Here is a 17985-nt window from a genome sequence, read left to right as displayed (position 1 = left end):
GCTCAAAAACGAAAAGCCGCCGTAGATTGGAATCTCTTTATTTATCTGACGTAGTCATTACAGTTTGGTTATCGTCTTGTCACGTGATATTCTCACGTGAATTGAAAGGCCAATAAAAAGCTCAATATAAAACTTAGCGTAGCACTAGTTTATGACAAACACTTCGGACTTTACCGAAGACCCCGTATCAAATATAGATGCTCGCTACTTTACAGTTTTGTTTCGGCTTGGACTAATCGTCAAGTCGTAATCTGATCATGTGACCCAATACTTCGAAAATCATTTTTGCAGCACTTTTCGATTATCACAGGTAACCAACAGGCTCGTCATGATAATCAGACAATGATATGTACTCCTTCGAGCTAAGGTTAAAAAGTGTAACGATTTTTTACGGTAAGTTATAAGATATCAGTGCTAAAAGTGACAGGATTACAACGACGATAAAATAGACACGCAAGAACAATAGACATAGTTTTATTGAATGCGTGAAGTATATTTGTGAAAATATTTCGACGAATGAGATTGCATGAAAGTGTAAATAGAAACCATCCTGTAACAACTACGTCCCATTTGAGCCGTTTTAGAAAGCGAATCCAAACTACGGCGGTCTCGTGTGGCTGCGATTAACTGTTCGTTTTTAGCTTTTAAAAGCTTGTAATCACATTCCCATATATTTTGCACCTACAACACAACAAAGTAAGACATGGTGAATCTTATGATACCAAATAGCTGTAATGTGAATTTTGTTGCAAGTCAACCTTTAACTGTAGTAACTATAGGTACCTACAATGGCTTTAGTGAATTTTGTGGTTATGATCTGCGTGCCCAAGATCATATAACATTACAATGTACTACGTGGAGAGTTTTTACCTACGACGCCGACGTGTAACATGAATGCTGAACCTAACGTAAATGAATTTAGCCTACTTAACACGTACTTCAAGGAAGTTTTCGTATGTATTTTAGTAAACCTTAAACTTTTAACATAAGTTTTATCATTGCGAAACGTTTTTATTTTAACCGATTCCAGATATACCGTATATGGATAACTCACCATGGTAAGTTCAGCGATGTATATCTTTTAATAACGTATATAATCAGTACACAAATCGCCAAATTTCAAGTTCGGAATAAATTTTTGTCGATATCGTGGGGCCGAATAATTTAGCCCTAACAAAAAAAGACGAAAAAGCATCGCGGAGCACATACTTACGTCCCAAAATATTTCTGAACAGAAGCATCGTAACTCGTGGACGCAACGCTAAAATAATTAGCAGGCGCATGGAGTATTCGGTATATGCTAACATAACTGATCACCGTCGTTCTGGCATAGTGATAGAGCGTTTGCCCGAATAAGAATTTTGTCAATGCATTCGTCGTGAATTCAAATCCATCAGAAAGCAGAGTTTTAATATCAAGATTTTCAGATCTATAACTGGGGGACACACATACTTTGAGAAATATATATATATATATCTATATATCCATTTATATTATATATATAATATAAATGTATGTACATGCATATATATATGTACTAGGTGAATGCTCGGGTAATGAAAAAGTCTCTAGACAGAGAGTTTATTTAACATATACAACATTATATACTATAATTTATATACAACATTTAATATTCTAACTTTTAAACTTCATATCATGAAAAGTCTTTTGTGCAGTTCATATAAATCAAGTTAAAAATAAAATGACTGTAAATGTGTTTAAATGTGAAATAGTTAGCAAGTAACGCTAAGTTTTTTGCTGTTTCGTTACAGTGAAAAAGATTTTACACTAATACAACTATTACGAACTGAGAAAAAATAAAAATCATGAATATTTTAAATTAACAATAAGGATGATTACATAGAAGTGTGTTTATAAAAAAGGTTACTGTTGTAACCAAGGTAATCCACCCAACCTTTGAATACGATGATACTGGTACAAACGTAAAACTGAGAAATAAGGCTGTTTTTGTCGGATGTTTTGTCTGACAGAATGGAAAGAGAATGTAGATGCAATTCCTACTCGAGATAATACAACAGTTCATGTGTAAAAGGTTAAGTTAACAGTTCTTAGCAATCGCCAAGAGGAAGAACCGGAAATTGGAGTTGGTAACCGGACATTTGAAATCGAAACATCACATTGAAAAATTAAAATATAAAAAAAGATGACTTTCGAAATAGCTTTTAAAATTTTTTAAAAAGCAAAACCAACACAAAAGGTAACATCAATTAATAATAGAAAGTTGCGTCCTTAATTAGCAATAAAGATTCCGTAAATAAAATTGTTAAGAAGGAGAAAATTGTTAAGGATAAAACGGCTTAGCTTAATGGTTAGGTGTGCGTGTTTGCGATCTTCGTGGGCTTAAATCTAATACAATCTGGATTTTTCGTTTCAAAAACTTTATCACTATAACTGGATAGATGACAAACTTTGAGACTTATAGATATAATATATCTACTTGTGTTACAAGAAAGCGAACTTTATTAAAATGGATAGAATTTCGTGCTACAACTCAATTTTTTTACTGACAAAAAACAAATTTTAGTGTGAATTTCGAGCCATTTTAATAAAATTTGCTTTGCTCAATCTATTTCCATATATACACGCACGCCCATGCACACATATATACTGCATATACACATGTACCTAGAATAACTAACTACTTATACAAACATTAAACAATGAGAATATGCAATGTGATTCGCAAGACTTACAGTACTTTTCGGACTACAAACTGCACCCCTATAAAAGCCGCATCTGCTTTATTTTCAAAATAACAATAATAAAACAATACATAGGCTGCACCTTTGTATAGGCAGCAGAACTCAGGATGGTGCTTTTTAACACGGCAGCAACTTAGCTGGTTGAAACGGAACGGGACCGTTAGGCACTGTTCTGTTTTAACTGACGCTTTTTAACCCAGTGCCTAACGGAACAGTACCGTTAGGCACTGTTTTGTTTTTTCTTTAACCACTAGAGGCGCACTAACCAGAGATTCCGGTTAATGTGCCCTAGCATTGAAAAAAACCACAGAATAGCCGCACCCTTATATAAGCCGCATGGCTCAAAACATCAGAAAAAAGTAGCGGCTAATAGTTCGAAAAGTACGGTACTCCAAATTTATTAGTGGTTCCAGCCTTATGGCATTTTTTTCATTAATAAATATATACCTCCTCCATTTGCTGTGGAGCTGGTGACGTGACCTCTGAGCCCTGAGTGTCCATGGTAGCGCTAGGGGGAACAGGATCATTTGCATGGGTGACGCTGCTTGATACTGAATTGGTAGAACTGGTCGCCGACACCAGAACTGATGGCGAAGAGCTGACAGCACTGGTGGTTGTGGCAGCACCTGGCAGAGAAGTTGAGTCTTTGTTTGGAGATGAGACGGCTGGAGCTTCATCAGCCAATGTGAAGGGACTCTCAACTTTCTTTGAAGCAGAAATTAATTGACTTGGAAGACTGGACCCATTTGGTTCTACAAGACAAAGTGTTCGATATGATACCCCGGAGCAGTACAAGTGCCATGCGACTGATGGGTAGCCAAGGAAATGAGGCAGCGGAGGCCATGACAGTAAATACACGGTTACACATTGCCGATTATTGTTGTTACATGGCCAGTCAAAATGTCACAAGCCACCGAGCATGCCATATGAGAATTTTAGGAGCGTTTTTGGAAGGCAGATGCACTACTAGTGAGAAAAACTAGTAAGCCCTTCTGCTTGTTAGTTGATAATTAGTTTTTAGGCACTCTTGTGGATGACCGCGAGCTATTTTCGTTTGTAATCATGATATGACAAAAGTTTGATCTAAAAAAAATTAATAATAATTGCACAACATCATGATGGAATCTTGACACTGAGAATAATATTTTTAATAATAATAATATTTTATGAGAATTGTCTCATAAAATATTCTTGATTATAGGTTCAGCCAGGAACCTGCTAATTTAGACAATCACAGTTAGACTATTGACAATTTAGACGATGCATGTACTGTTACAGTAGTCTGGTGTTACGATGTGGATGCAAGCATGTCGGCTTACTATTCAAATCAAAATGCACTGTAAAACCTCTATTTGAACGCCACCTTTATTTGAATACCACCTCTAATAGAACACCACTAGAGGAGATGGGTTGAAAAATACAGGGCATCCAATTAATTGAACATTAAACCTCTATTTGAGTACCACTTTGACATTCGTGGATAACAAGAACACATAATAGCAAGTGATCAGTAGAAAAGTGCACACAAAATCGGACTAATAATGACTCGGTTACATCAACAACAATTAATTCTTTCGTTGCTGCGGTAGTGGTTACCACGATTTTATTGACGGTGTATCTGAGAAGATCGATCGTAACAATCATCAGAACTATACGCTGATTTGAAGTCGCCAAGGTTGAAATCAAATACATTGTTTTTAGATTTGTGTATAATGTAGTTTTAGAATCTTACCTAAAGACTTTAAAGCGTTTTGATCAACGATGAGAATACTCTGTACAACGCAATAGCAGCCTTTGTTATGGCATACCAAAGTCTGTTTTTTAACTTCAATGATTTACAGTTTTATCTTTAAAACTTTGATACCGACACCAACAAAGACACCCCAAACCCCAACTGCATCCGACAAAAAAACAAATTTTTTACTGAAAGTAGTTAATTGTTTAACTCGGTTCGATATTTCGATGAATATGAACAAGGGTTTAGGAAAAATGTTGAGATTGACAATATTAGTGCCACTCTGTCTGAGGGAGAGTGCAAAATATAGGTGACATTAGCATCGCTCCGCCTGTAAAAGGTATAAATTTTCTCTTCCCAAAATTCTGACGAGCTGGTCAAAGATATAATGCCTTTATCTGAATGTCCCCTCTAATACAACGCCACTATAAGAGAAGGGTTGAAAAATGAGTGCCATGGCGTTCAAATAGAGGCTTTACGATAAATGTTTATCTCAAACTTAGTATCATATATATAGCATATCCTCGCATATGAGCTGACTCTAGAAAAACAGCCCTAAAATGGTGAATTTATAAAAATTTGCATATAAGCCAATGCTATAAATTGCAACACGTCATATGCATATATCACAGCAGAAAGGTTATGGAAATGAATTAATAAAAATGAACTATTATTACTATTTTCCTTTTATTAATAACGGCAAAAATTTTCAACTTAGTGGTACTATAAATGCTAATAAATGTATGTGACATCATATGTGACGAGGGTAAACACAGAAGCGATCACATGTAGGACCTAGCAATTACAGATTATTATTACGGCCATAGCGTACTATTATCAACCAAGTGCTGCCTGGCATGCTATTATCATGAGAATAGGGACAGAAAGAAGGTGATATGCATCTGTTTGTCAAATTTTTAAGGCACCTTCACATGTGGCAGCTCTTCAAGCGCAAGCAGTCGGTACGGTACAAAATAAACTGTACGTAAAATACTACCAGCTGCATGCTTAGAAGAGTTGCAGTTGTGGGAACAAAGTTAGCATAACGTCATTTCCTTAGCGTGCGATCAGAGCTATGTCCGTACATACAGATTTCTTAGTTTGGTAATTTTTTAGTTTCAAACTCAGCTTATATACCACTAAAATGCATAGATAAACTAATATCGTGCATGGGGAGCAAAATTTTTACAGATGCGATTAGCGAAATTTCACGGGCGGGCGTATTTCCAAAATTTAACGCTTTATATAACACAGTTCATCAACTGTTGGTGGCAATGACACAGTGCATACTTAACTAGACAACATTAAACAAAGTTTAATGGGGTTAAAATATTACGGTGAAATCACCCCAATAATGAGGTGACATTTAGTATTGTCTACCAGACAAAAAAGCAGCGACGTGCATTCTGACCTCACTGAATTATACAGTATTTACAGATGACCTTGCACAGAATTTTTGTAGATTTTATTAGAGTGTGTCAGTATTTTGTCATTTGCGATTTTGTTTGTTTGAGGTGTTTCGGGATGTTTCAAGATTGAAATCGACCAAAGTTGACAGCAGTTAAAACACTCAGACGAAAAGTACAGGCAAAATGATATCACTAATTGGTGTTGTTGCTTCAGTTGAGATCAGCTATCCTTCGTTTTTTCGTGACATCATTCTATCATTGTCCACCATCTTTATGAACAACTTTTATCGTTAAAAACACGAAGCTTTTGCAATTAATTATTGCGAACAATGCTTTTGTTTTCAAATAAAAATAAAAAAAAACGAAAAATACTATTAATCAAGAGAATGACCATCGTTTTCTACAAAGATGGTGGTTTTTTCGTAGACGAGCGCATGTAAAAACAGGGTGATGTCGTCAAAAACACAATGGATTGAGTTCAAGTTGAAGCATTACATTCCTATATTCCGGTCTTTTAGCAATTGCCGACATCATAATCGCACTTTTGCTTGATCTGAGAATTTTAGTCGCAATCAAGTTTTGTTAATTTTAATCTTGAAACATCCTGGCAACTGGATCACCTCAAACATCAAAAACAATTGCTAATAATAGAAAAATACTGATACCACTTACCAATACTAGCTTCACCGTTAAGGCTTCTGTCAACACAACAGAGCCGCTGCAACTAACTTTACCAAAGACCATAATAGTAACCATGACATTACATATAAAACATTTTATAAACATTCCATCATCCGCTCTCAGCTAGAAAACGAACACAGAACTTAAGATGATGCATCTAAAACTAGTTCAGATAGTAACAAACGCCTTCACTCGGTGTTGAAAAGCTGCAGACTACAAATTACTAATTGCTGAACTTTTGCAAAATGAGTATATATCATGTGGTGTGACATCCATTTGCGACAAAACGAGTTAACAAAAAGTTCACCCAGACAAGGTTGAGCTGAGTAAAGGGGGTGTCACACAAGAGCCAAAATGAACTAAACGACGCAAAACGACGTCGGTGTCAGCTGTAAACTGTGCGGCCGAAGACATTTCTGGCTGAAACGAACCATTTCGGTCCTGCTCGTAATTTCGTGACCGAATCCTTGCTCTTATTGGCTGGTTAAAATTCTAGCGAGCACGCTTCATATTTTTCCTTACGTTTGTGAGCAAAGTTGAAAAAGAAATGGGATGATCTTTTTATTTCGTTAATTAAACAACATGAAGCAATTTACGACAAGGCTCCACGGACTACATCAAAATAGATGGCGCCATTTACAATATTTGGTTCTTCATTTCGAATGAAATGAGAGCACAAAACTATATATGGAATTCATTAGTAAATAAGTAAAATAATTAAAACGTCCGTCATCCATTGTCATATGATAATATATTGTAAAAGGATTTTACCAGGCTTTACTCAGGCACAATGTAGCTTGTGATTGTGTTGCATAAATGTAAGAGAATGGTTGTGGTTTTCTTTTGTGTAGAATAGAAGTAGATATGTAGAAGTAATGTGTCATACTCATCCTGATGAAGAATCATTGACTGATTTATTTATGTAAAACCACAGTACTATGATAAAGACTGCTTTTGTTTGTTATGTACTCAGCATAGAAAAACATTCATATGTTAACAAAAAATATAATTTTGTTGATAGGAAAGGTTGGCAAAATCTTTGTATCGAGTTATTTGTTTTGAGCAGCTGAACGATCTTCTGATAAATCTGCTGCGTAATTATATTTAATAATTGGTCCTCAGTTTTTTTGTTTACAATAGAAATATTTAGCTCAAATACATAAAAACCACCAATGAAACAGTGTCCTGTCTCCACGCGTACTGTATCTAGGAAGTGAAGTGACTTCGGATGCCGTGTGACATGTGGCTTAGCCGAACTGAAACAACCTCCGAACCGAACCAAACCTAAGTCGGTTCGGCCATCGTATGACCACAGCTTAAAGCATGCTACACCTTATATTCTGACACGATGATTAAATATCACAAAAAGAAAGTCAATTGAGATGTAAAAGAAATGGGACTAAAATTTGATGCTTGGAATGTCTCCTTTGTCCGTACTGACTGAGGTATCATGTCATCAACTCCCACCTTACCTCCAACTCGCATGTCATATAAAGAACTAAATACAAGATGTGACGATTATGTATGACAACAAAGGCGGTGTTTTATGTGAAAACATTATTTTCCAATGTCTGTGCTGGTTGTAGATTGACGAATAAAGATGCGCAACGTAAAATTACTATCGTGTTATACCTCATCAGGCTAAAAATAATTATTGCGATTAAGAAAATGTGTGATTGTCGCCAACAGAATTAAGCCAATGAGATGAGAGTGACACAAAAAGCTCTGAACAGACATCAACATAAAGGAGCCATTCGTCCAAGGAATCGACATGTAATCACTCCAACCTATCCAATAGTAGTTATCACCCTTTGATGTCTGTCCTGAAGGTATGCCCCAAACCCGAGCTGGTCATGTCAGCGAAACTAAACCCTGGTGGTATCACCCCTCTCAACCTTCATAACTAGTAGCAACAGCCCCTAACCTGTTCAATTCAACATGAGCAGACCTCAAGCTATGATAGCGTAACTAAGTGCGATGGTTTACCTGGTGAAGGGGCAGACGACACAGCGCAAGACTCGGCAGCGTGCACAATGATGCTATCATTAGAATAATCCGTAGCTGACATACTCTCAGGAGAAGCGGGCTCCTGGTTGACGCTGTCTGTTAATAACACTCCGGTAGAGACAGGGGGTATTGTGACTGCCGGCACGGAAGGTACAACTTGAGAAGCCCTACAATTTCAGTGCGCTGAGCATTAAAGTTGGCAAATAAAAAATCATTCAAGGGTGAATAAAAAGGACTCAAATTTACTTGTTAATAAGATCTGTTGACAGTGGTATAAAAATTTCTCAAAATATAGTGATGGTATAAATAACAAAGAATAGAAACAATCTACAGCAAGAGCAATACGCTATTCTGAAGCCTCACGCTATCTAAAGGGTTCGCTGTGACCATGATCGCACTCGTACAAACAAACGTCACCTTGACTGACTAAACTCATCAATGCATTTTGCCAGATGTTTTCTTTTTTAGATGTTCTGTATAGTGTGGCTATTTTTCAGTGCATTTATTAGTGTAGGTGCGCTTTATGCATACCATCCATGTTTTTAATGCTTTAATTTGATTATTTTCAATGCTCTGTAATGAATCAAATTGTAATAATATTTTCATTTATTATTATCGTTACCTATATATATAAATCTATATAGGTAACATAAATCTCAAAGCTTGTGTGTTACTCTGTGTCTGTGTAACTATGTGTCTGTGTACTCTGGGTTACTTCGATATGTCCGGCTATAGCTTTAAAAAATTGAAATGAAGAATCCATATCACAGAAGTTTCGATCACGAAACCTCTCGGTCGCCTTACCAATTTAGCTATGCGAGATTGATAGATTCATTGGACGATATATGTCGCTATCTGGGTAAAAGTAAGCTACAGCTCTCCGTTACAGCGCAAAAAAATTTTATGCTCGCTCTCTGAGCAAGTAGTTAGCTCTTATTAGTAGGCCTAAGCTAAGTCAGATTAGCCATTGGCAATGTGCCAGGCTAATGACAAGTGGCAGGCAACCACATTACCTCTCATTTTTTATTAGCTAATTTTAATACCTGTGCAATGCTGGAATTCTGCTATTATACTATATTTGAGCGATAAACATATTTTTTAATGCAATTTGCATTAATGCAAACTAATTAATGCAGCATGCCATTTTTATTTCCTTTGACTTCTATTATTCTGACTGTTACACCAGACTGCTCATGATAACTACCATCTTTACTCATGTGCAAAATTTTGCCCCAATTTCAATAAAAAATCAAGGGTGTGCATTAAACACGAGCAAATACGGTTAGTTGCATAGCATAGCTGTGGGCAGATTAACCGAAGACATCTATTGAAGAAAGAAGATGCACAATTCGAGAAGTTCTTTCTCATTCAGAATTGCGAAAAAATGAAAATATTTTTAGGCCTATACCGAATTTCATGCAAAAATTACAGGTGCAAGCTGTGATCGAATAAATACAGTAGTAAAAATGCAATAAATGACTATCTAGTAAGATAATACAGTTTCAAAAATATTCCTTTCCCAATGCAATCTTCACTAGCATGTTCATACTAGCCATAAAAAGGGTCTGCTAATCACGTAGGTGCTTGCATCAGCTTCTGCATTTACCCGTAGCTCCACTCAATGACGAAATGCAGTCTATGCATGCATAGCGCAAACCTCTGCTATGGCTGTACACAACAACATCCCTCGATGTATTAGTAGGATAAATAAATTGGCCAATGGGAATAAGACGTTGTCAGGGGAAGGCCTTGCTGAAGTTTTTATGATCATAATTGAACCATCCTCTGCGTATTATCTCTGTGTAGACAAGCAAAAATTTATACAATCAACATGCTGTGTTGATGAAACTGCTGTAACAGTTATATTTTTGCTAGAGGCAAAAACCGTTAAGTGTTAATGATGAAAATCAGTCAATTACAAAAACATACTCATCGCCTTTTGATGGCAAGTTTAGCCCTTGTTTGAGAGCCAAACACAGAGTTGGACAGGCAAACTGTACACCCTTTTAGTCAACAGCAGTCAATATTAAGAGAAGTCTTGCGCATGAAAGATTGGACACCCATAGCAGCTACAACAGCATTTTGTTGATGAGATGTTCTACTTTCCTGCAGAAAATGTCTTTCCGATAAATAGAGGATGAATGAGGGATCTTCACATTTCCGTACTATTTAATTATTTCTCTCTGTGCATATGCACTAGAGATCTGCTAGCTGTAAAATAGTTTTATTTATTAGAAGTTTGGACAGCTATTAATAGAAGGCTTCACCTCTAGCAGCAACTACATGAAAGAATTCAACCTATGAACAAAACATTCAGTCAATAGAGGCAACAACCCTGATTCTTCACTAGGTAACAAGGGTCACTGCGCACCCATCCCGTGTCACCAGCATTATGCTAGATAGCGTTCATGGCGTGTAATATCTCCAAACACCCGTCAAGTAGGCCGTATATTCTATGGCCTGCATTATAACTTGAGCCTTGCTTAACGTGACAATGAAATACTTCTTTGAAAACGATAGAGTCTCAATTTACAAATTTATGAAATAGCTAAACAGCGAGTGGTAGAGAAATGTTATGTCAATCCATCAATACAACACTTTCCATGGCTTCTTGACTGACAACTTTGGCAGTTGAAGCCATACCAGAGCAATAACTGGCACATGTGTGGTCTTTTATCTTCCTAAAGCCTGGTTCTCATATTGATTGCGAGACTCCGCGGCAATATTGCGCAGCAAACCGCTTGCGATGCTAGTCGGCTTATGTTCACATCACATATAAAACTGCATTGTTAATAACGGCATAAAAATGTTCGCTCGCCATGCCGTCTCGATAATGCTGACCTTTACCTGTACAATGCATTTGGGGAAGGTTTTGCCTGCGGCTCTTCGCAAAATTTGAACAGCGCTAAACTCTTGCGTTGCCACCGGCAACTACCGGCGGTCCTCAGCTGTACTCGGCGCGTGGGTCCCATTTCACCGCTAATAGCCTGCGGTGCTGTCGCCGGTGCTTTGCGACGTATATGGGATGAGAACCAGGCTTAAGGTATTGATATTCTACATGCTACACAATTTGCTTCCATGATTTGAATGAGTTCGGAGTTTCCCACTTTCGACAATTCGGTACGCTACCGTTTCAACGATAGGAGCTGCACTATAGATATTTCCAAGACTTTCGACGCATCCCTCAATACAAAACAAGTTAAAGTGTACCCACTTTCAGGTCATGGTCACATTTCAATCCCTCTTTATTCCACTAGTTGCACTAACTAGGTCAGGATGCCTGATCGCAAAAAGTAATTACTTCGTCAATCTCGTAGGAACAACTCATCCTTTGCGAGTAAATGTAAAGTTAATCAGAAACAGTAGTGAACAGCAGTAGATTGGTTCCGTAGAAGAGACCCACGTTGTTGTGTGCTAAAAAGTGCTGAAAATCTTTTTCACGCCTGCTGGAGACCGCTTAACCAAGTATTGTGATTCAGATCCATCAGCGGTAAACGTTTCTACAATGTCGAATACTACCCTCACAGCACATACATTTGCAAAAAATTAGCAAATCGATCAGATTTGATTTCATTCAGATTTGATTGTTTCTACTATTTGGAGCTGAAGCAACTCCTAATACATTCAAAGCATTGAAACACATTGAGAATTGGAGGCAGGAAGCTTCCAACACTGCAACAGCCACAACTAGAAGCAAAGTTTTTTTTCCAGAAATTGTCGAACAACTATGCTGATATGTGGAGTTGCTCGGCGGGCTGTGTTAGTAGTAGCTGTGTTAGTAGTCTCAATCTATACCATAACAAAAGCAGCGCCAGTCTGTCTCCCTGAAGCCACCTTGAGAGCCTCGGAAAAAACAAATTTACCTCGCACAGGAATCGAACCCAGGATGTCAGATCAAAAGACAAGCCCGCTACCATTACGTGACTCATGAGCTCTCACAATATACAAAATAATTCTCAAAATACTAATTACTCATGGCAATCTCTCATAGTGTACGGGACTGGCAGGCTTATTAGTATAAGACGACCTTTGCTTTTACCGTCCCATTTGTGAGCCAGGACGATATTGTTCACACCAGAATTACAGGAAATAAGAATCGGTCATTAAATTGTCTCAGAAAAAACTTCCATAAATTTTGGGCACGTGCATTTACATCTTTTGAGATAAGGTAACTCCCACAAAGTACAATTACATAAATACTCTTCCCAGCTTCAAAATCGTACCCATATTATCAGTAGCTCATAAATAATATCAGTTGACTCTTCACAAAACTTTCTTTGCAGACATATGCTGGTTATACGCATTCGGAGATATTTGTTTTTGAATGACTTTAATAGATACTACTCGAATGTCATACCAAAACCAAATTATGTCCATGAGCAGATCAACTAGGGAGAACATTTTACGTGTTTGCAAATTGACTCCAATTGTTTATTGTTATTTATTTCCAAGTATGTTCTAATAATTTTTGATGTGAAGCATGCAGGCCAATCAGAGTGGTGTGACCTACTCAGGCAGGCGTGACCTACTCAGCTGTGGGATGCGAAAAGAAAATCTTTTGGGAAGTTTACCCAACGTGAATGAGCGCGCACCAATAGTAGGCCATTTCACACGAGAGAGGCGAGTGCCACTACTTATTAGTTGGTGCAGGTGCCGGTTTTGTTTGCGATTACCATCAGAACACCAACTTTCCAGTTGACAAAAGAAATAGTCAACATAAGAAATAGTCAACATAACATTATCTGCCATCCCCATATAAACAGCCTAAGGATTGTTAGACCAAATGCCTAACATAGACAATGACAATTGTTAATGACAAATAATATTTTAATGACAATGTCATTAAAACTTGTTTAAAAAATTATTAGGGGCTTGCGCTTTGTAAGTTTTTAAAGGTTGACTTGCAACAAAATTCACATTACAGTTATTTGGTATCAAAAGATTCACCATGTCTTACTCTGTTGTGTTGTAGGTGGCAAATGTGTGGAAATGTGATTACAAGCTCTTAAAAGCTCAAAAACGAAAAGGGGCCGTAGATTGGAATCTGTTTATTTCGATGACGTAGCCACGAAATTTTGTTATCGTCTTGTCGCGTATGTTCTCACGTGAATTGAAAGGCCAATACAAAGCTCAATATAAAACTTATCGTAGTACTAGTTTATGACAAACACTTCGGGTTTTACCGAAGACCCCGTATCGAATATAGATGCTCGCTACTTTACAGTTTTGTTTCGGTATTATTCAATCGTCAAGTCGTTCTCTGATCATGTGACCCAATACTTAGAGACGCTATACGCGTCTCTATTCTATCGGTCTCTTAGCAATTATCGTCGTCATAATCGCACTTTCGCTTGATCTGAGTGGTTTAACCGAGATCAAGTTTTCTTGATTTTAATCTTAAAACATCCTGACAATCAGATCACCTCAAACATCAAAAACAATTGCAAATGATAGAAAAATACCGATACTTTCTGACATAATCTACTAAAATTTTGCTCAAGTTTATCTTTAAAGATAAACAATTTCATGTAACTTAAGGGCTACTTGGCATAGTTTGTTGTTGACCAGTTGACTGATTACGTTAAATCTATAGTTAATAGACAGACAAATCAGCCATTGAGGTTAACAAAGATGACAATATTTGTCATGGCAATAAAGGCTGTACACAATGTATCACGGTATATGGGCAGTAACATGGCACTATACCTGTCATCATTGTGCACACTATGACAGACTCATCTCTGTTTACATCAGCTGATAATCTGTGACATAGTCTTCTCATTATACAAGATATATATGTCAATAACTTATTAAAAATCTTGTCCAATGGAAGACGAAGAACGTGAAAATCAAAAACTTGGTAAGAAAATGAAGTGTTAAAATGAGGAACCTTTTAATAGTCCAAAGGAACCAGCAGCGCCGACATTCAACAGGTTTTCAAGCACCTTGTCTCGTATGTACAACGTACTGTGAGTGATAGTTGAAACCTTTTTATAAGTAGTACCTACAGTTCATTCCTGCATCTGTGTTACAGATTTCAAAATCATGCGCAAACTATGCTCAAAATATTTGAATTCATCCTTCCACACATAAAAACCATTGCTTTCTATTTCGTGACACGAACATATTTGTTATTTGCGTATTGTTAATATGCAATATATTACATCCATCATCATATGTCTCAGCTTATCAATTTACTGTTTTTACAACCTTCGATTCCAACTCCCCTTCAATGCTACTAGACCAACTTTAAAACACGTGAGTTCAACTCAGTCAATAATTCCTGACTTGCCTTCTCATTTTTCTTTCGACATGTAATGAAAAAAATCATTTTGTTGATGATTATTAATGCCAATAGAAAGTTATACATACAACTACTTGTAGTGTTTTTATTTTTTTGTATTGTTTTAATTTTGTTTTATTTTTTTTTATTTAAGTCCAACATGCATATGCATGTAAGACTTTACAAAGTTATGCGATATGGCGATTTAATTGCTTGGTAGCAATTTTGAAGGTAGACGATTTGAAAATCGTTACCATTTAAAGATATATGCATGCCAATCGTATAAACGATATAATCGTGCAATGGCAATTTATCTCTCACCTGATGATTTTCAGAGTGAGCGATGCTGGAGCTGAGACATACAGGCCTTATAGCTTTATCATAAGCTCATCCCATGGCCTTCTACGCACACAAGCATTCATAAAATCAATGTTTCTAATTATCACAAACCCAAACCAGTTTCTTTCCAAGTTAAAATATACAAATAAATAGAACAAAAACTTACAAGTTTTGTTACAGAATAATATCACGGTATACTGTGAATCGTCTATAAATAGACGATTCACGGTATATCGTGAATCGTGCGATATACCATGAGTCGTCTATAAATAGACGATTCACGGTATATCGCTAATCGATATTGCAAATTTGCAACATCGAATCGTCTAGTGATTTTGGAAATCGCAAAGCTTTAATCCCAACTTAACTGGAATCGTCAATTTTTTGCAAATTACACATGCAAATATATGTAAATCAGCAGTGACCCACCAGAGTCAATCATACATTGGGGGAAACACCACTGAGTGGGGGATGGGAAAATGTCCTTGGAATGCGAGGTACATAGAGGATAGGATACAATATATAATGCTTACGAAACAACCAGCAACTGATGGCACATTGAGCCAGTGCTACCAAGTACATGTATACCCTGGATACGCGAGAGAGAATTAATGAACAGGGAGAGATGTGAAGTAGCTACGCTTTCATTCATAGTGTCATTCGAAATAAATAATAACTCCAACAAATGATATTCATGGGTTCAATAGAAGGTGACAGCCTTCTTCAAGCGTTTAAAGTACCCACAAGTGGTCCTCTTCAGAAAAGAATTTAATGGAATGAAGAATGAAAGGTATTGTGATTTGTACAGATCTATACAGCCTTCACCCTTCAGAGGTACAAAAGGCATAATGTCTATGTTCACAGTTAGAGAGCTACAGAGATTATTTCCTTCAAGTTCAAGTTAAATTCCCATTTAGTAGTTCTCTTTAAGTTTAACTCCCATTTAGTAGCGCCTACGGGGAGATGAATAATAGGCAAGGAGCGGTGTGTTGTGACTAGTGCTGAGCACGATTACTTTTTGATCAGCGAGTTTTTCGGGTATCGCGTTTGTTGATAGGGTTTTATGTTTAAAATTTCCAAACATCAGACATATCTTAAAATTTACAATGAAATTATAATTCTATTCGATTTATTTATTATTTTTTACTGTTTTCTATCGACCGATATTCGTGCCCGCAGTATTAACAGGCGAGTTGTTAAACAGTGCTTAGAGAGCAGTGTGCAATAGACCTAATTTTTGTCAACTCTAATCGACGGATTCGAGGACTGAAACCCGAACTCGCAAGTAAAAACCCGAACCTGCAAGATCGCAATGATCAAAATTTGTATTACCCGAGACTCGAGAGAAGATAAACCTGCGAGTTGGACGAGATTTATTATCCGTGCACTCGTTGTGATCTGTATAATTACACAAGCTGGTCAGACATGTTCAGACTTTGAGAATACGAGATCTAAAGGTATGCTTTCAAATGAAGGTATGCAACCCAAAATACAGTCAAACATGGATAACTCAAACTTCACGGGACTGAGTGAAAGTGTTTGAGTTATCAGAGCACTGTCACAAGTCCATGTATTTATTAGTAGATACATGTACATATACAAACTATATATAAATCAAACGCATGAATGGCTTGTTTCAAATTAAATGCTTCTAATGTAAAGTTTAAAATTTTCTTATCAGAAAGTATAGAAATACTTTTATCACTTGAGATTTGTTTGTTGTTTTATGTGATGTTATTGCCAGGACGTTTTTTAGATTGACATTGGCAAAACTTGATCGTTGTTGAAATGCTCAAAAGAAAAGACATCTTTTTCTTTTGAGCGTTTTACCCACGATCAATTTTGCCGATTTGTTTTGAAGTTTATGCAAAGATTACCTCACTTTACCTGGCTTCTGAAGGGCGATCGCTAAGCGGATGTTTGGTATAAATCAAATTTCACCAAACCTTTAGAAAAGTCGTTGACAAAAATATTTTGCCGATGGTGGTAATAACAACGCTTATGAATTACGAAAAGTTGAGGTTTACCTCTATGACTTGGAATAAAGTGATTTTCTAAAGCGATAACAACCGTTTTCGGTAACGTCAAGTTAACAGTGTTGAGTTCGAGTTATCTATAGCAATTTATCATTACGTGGGAACGGACCAAAGAAACCGTTCGAATTAACCATGTGTTCGAGCTATCCGTGGGCGAGTTATCCATGTTTGACTGTATATGTAAAATTTGCCACAACTAAAGACTTATGAAGTAATTGCTTTGAGAGGAAGTAACTACATGTATTTCCTTAAACTTATTTCTTAATCTTTTTCCCCAAACTCATACTCATCCCCAAGATCTTTAACCAAGATGAGTCAATCTTATTTTTTACATCAACAGAAAGGATTTCCCATTGAAAATGACAAGCCTACACAATTAATAGCTTTAATTACATTAAAGCCAAAATACCACTAAACTCCTACTAATCTCAGAATACGACTATAAGATTTGAGCAAATACTTCTCTCAACGAACGAAGTAATTTCAACAAATAAATAATAAAAAAATGAACATGGATGAATTCTTAAAAAGACCTCCAAAAGCATTTAGTAGCTTTGCTGCAGAAGAAAAGCAAAGGACTGCGAAAAAGGGCACACGGAGCATGTAAAAGTGGAATTACTAACTGTGATAATTAAATTTAGAATTAAAAATAGATTAAATATGAAACTAAAATGTATATAAGTTATGATATCTTAAAGTTGACAGTCTATATGTTAGACTAGCTCTGTATCTTTAATGCAACATCAACCTATGCACCATCTGCCTTCAGTAT

The 17985-nt window shown here is 36.7% G+C and overlaps 1 protein-coding gene across 1 annotated transcript in view; it reads right to left on the bottom strand.

Moving 5' to 3' along the window:
• Window positions 1-17985, bottom strand: part of LOC137406235 (proline-, glutamic acid- and leucine-rich protein 1-like) — a 67224-nt gene that overhangs the window by 16144 nt on the left and 33095 nt on the right. Inside the window, exons 14-15 of the mRNA XM_068092772.1 lie at window positions 8535-8722; window positions 3171-3475 (exon numbers count right to left, since the gene is read on the bottom strand). Coding sequence (XP_067948873.1) covers window positions 3171-3475; window positions 8535-8722 — 493 coding nt within the window. The remainder of the gene's footprint in view (window positions 1-3170; window positions 3476-8534; window positions 8723-17985) is intronic.

Source organism: Watersipora subatra, chromosome 10 (genome assembly GCF_963576615.1).
Source record: "Watersipora subatra chromosome 10, tzWatSuba1.1, whole genome shotgun sequence".
NCBI lineage: Eukaryota > Metazoa > Bryozoa > Gymnolaemata > Cheilostomatida > Watersiporidae > Watersipora > Watersipora subatra.
This window is presented reverse-complemented; position numbering and strand designations above follow the sequence as displayed.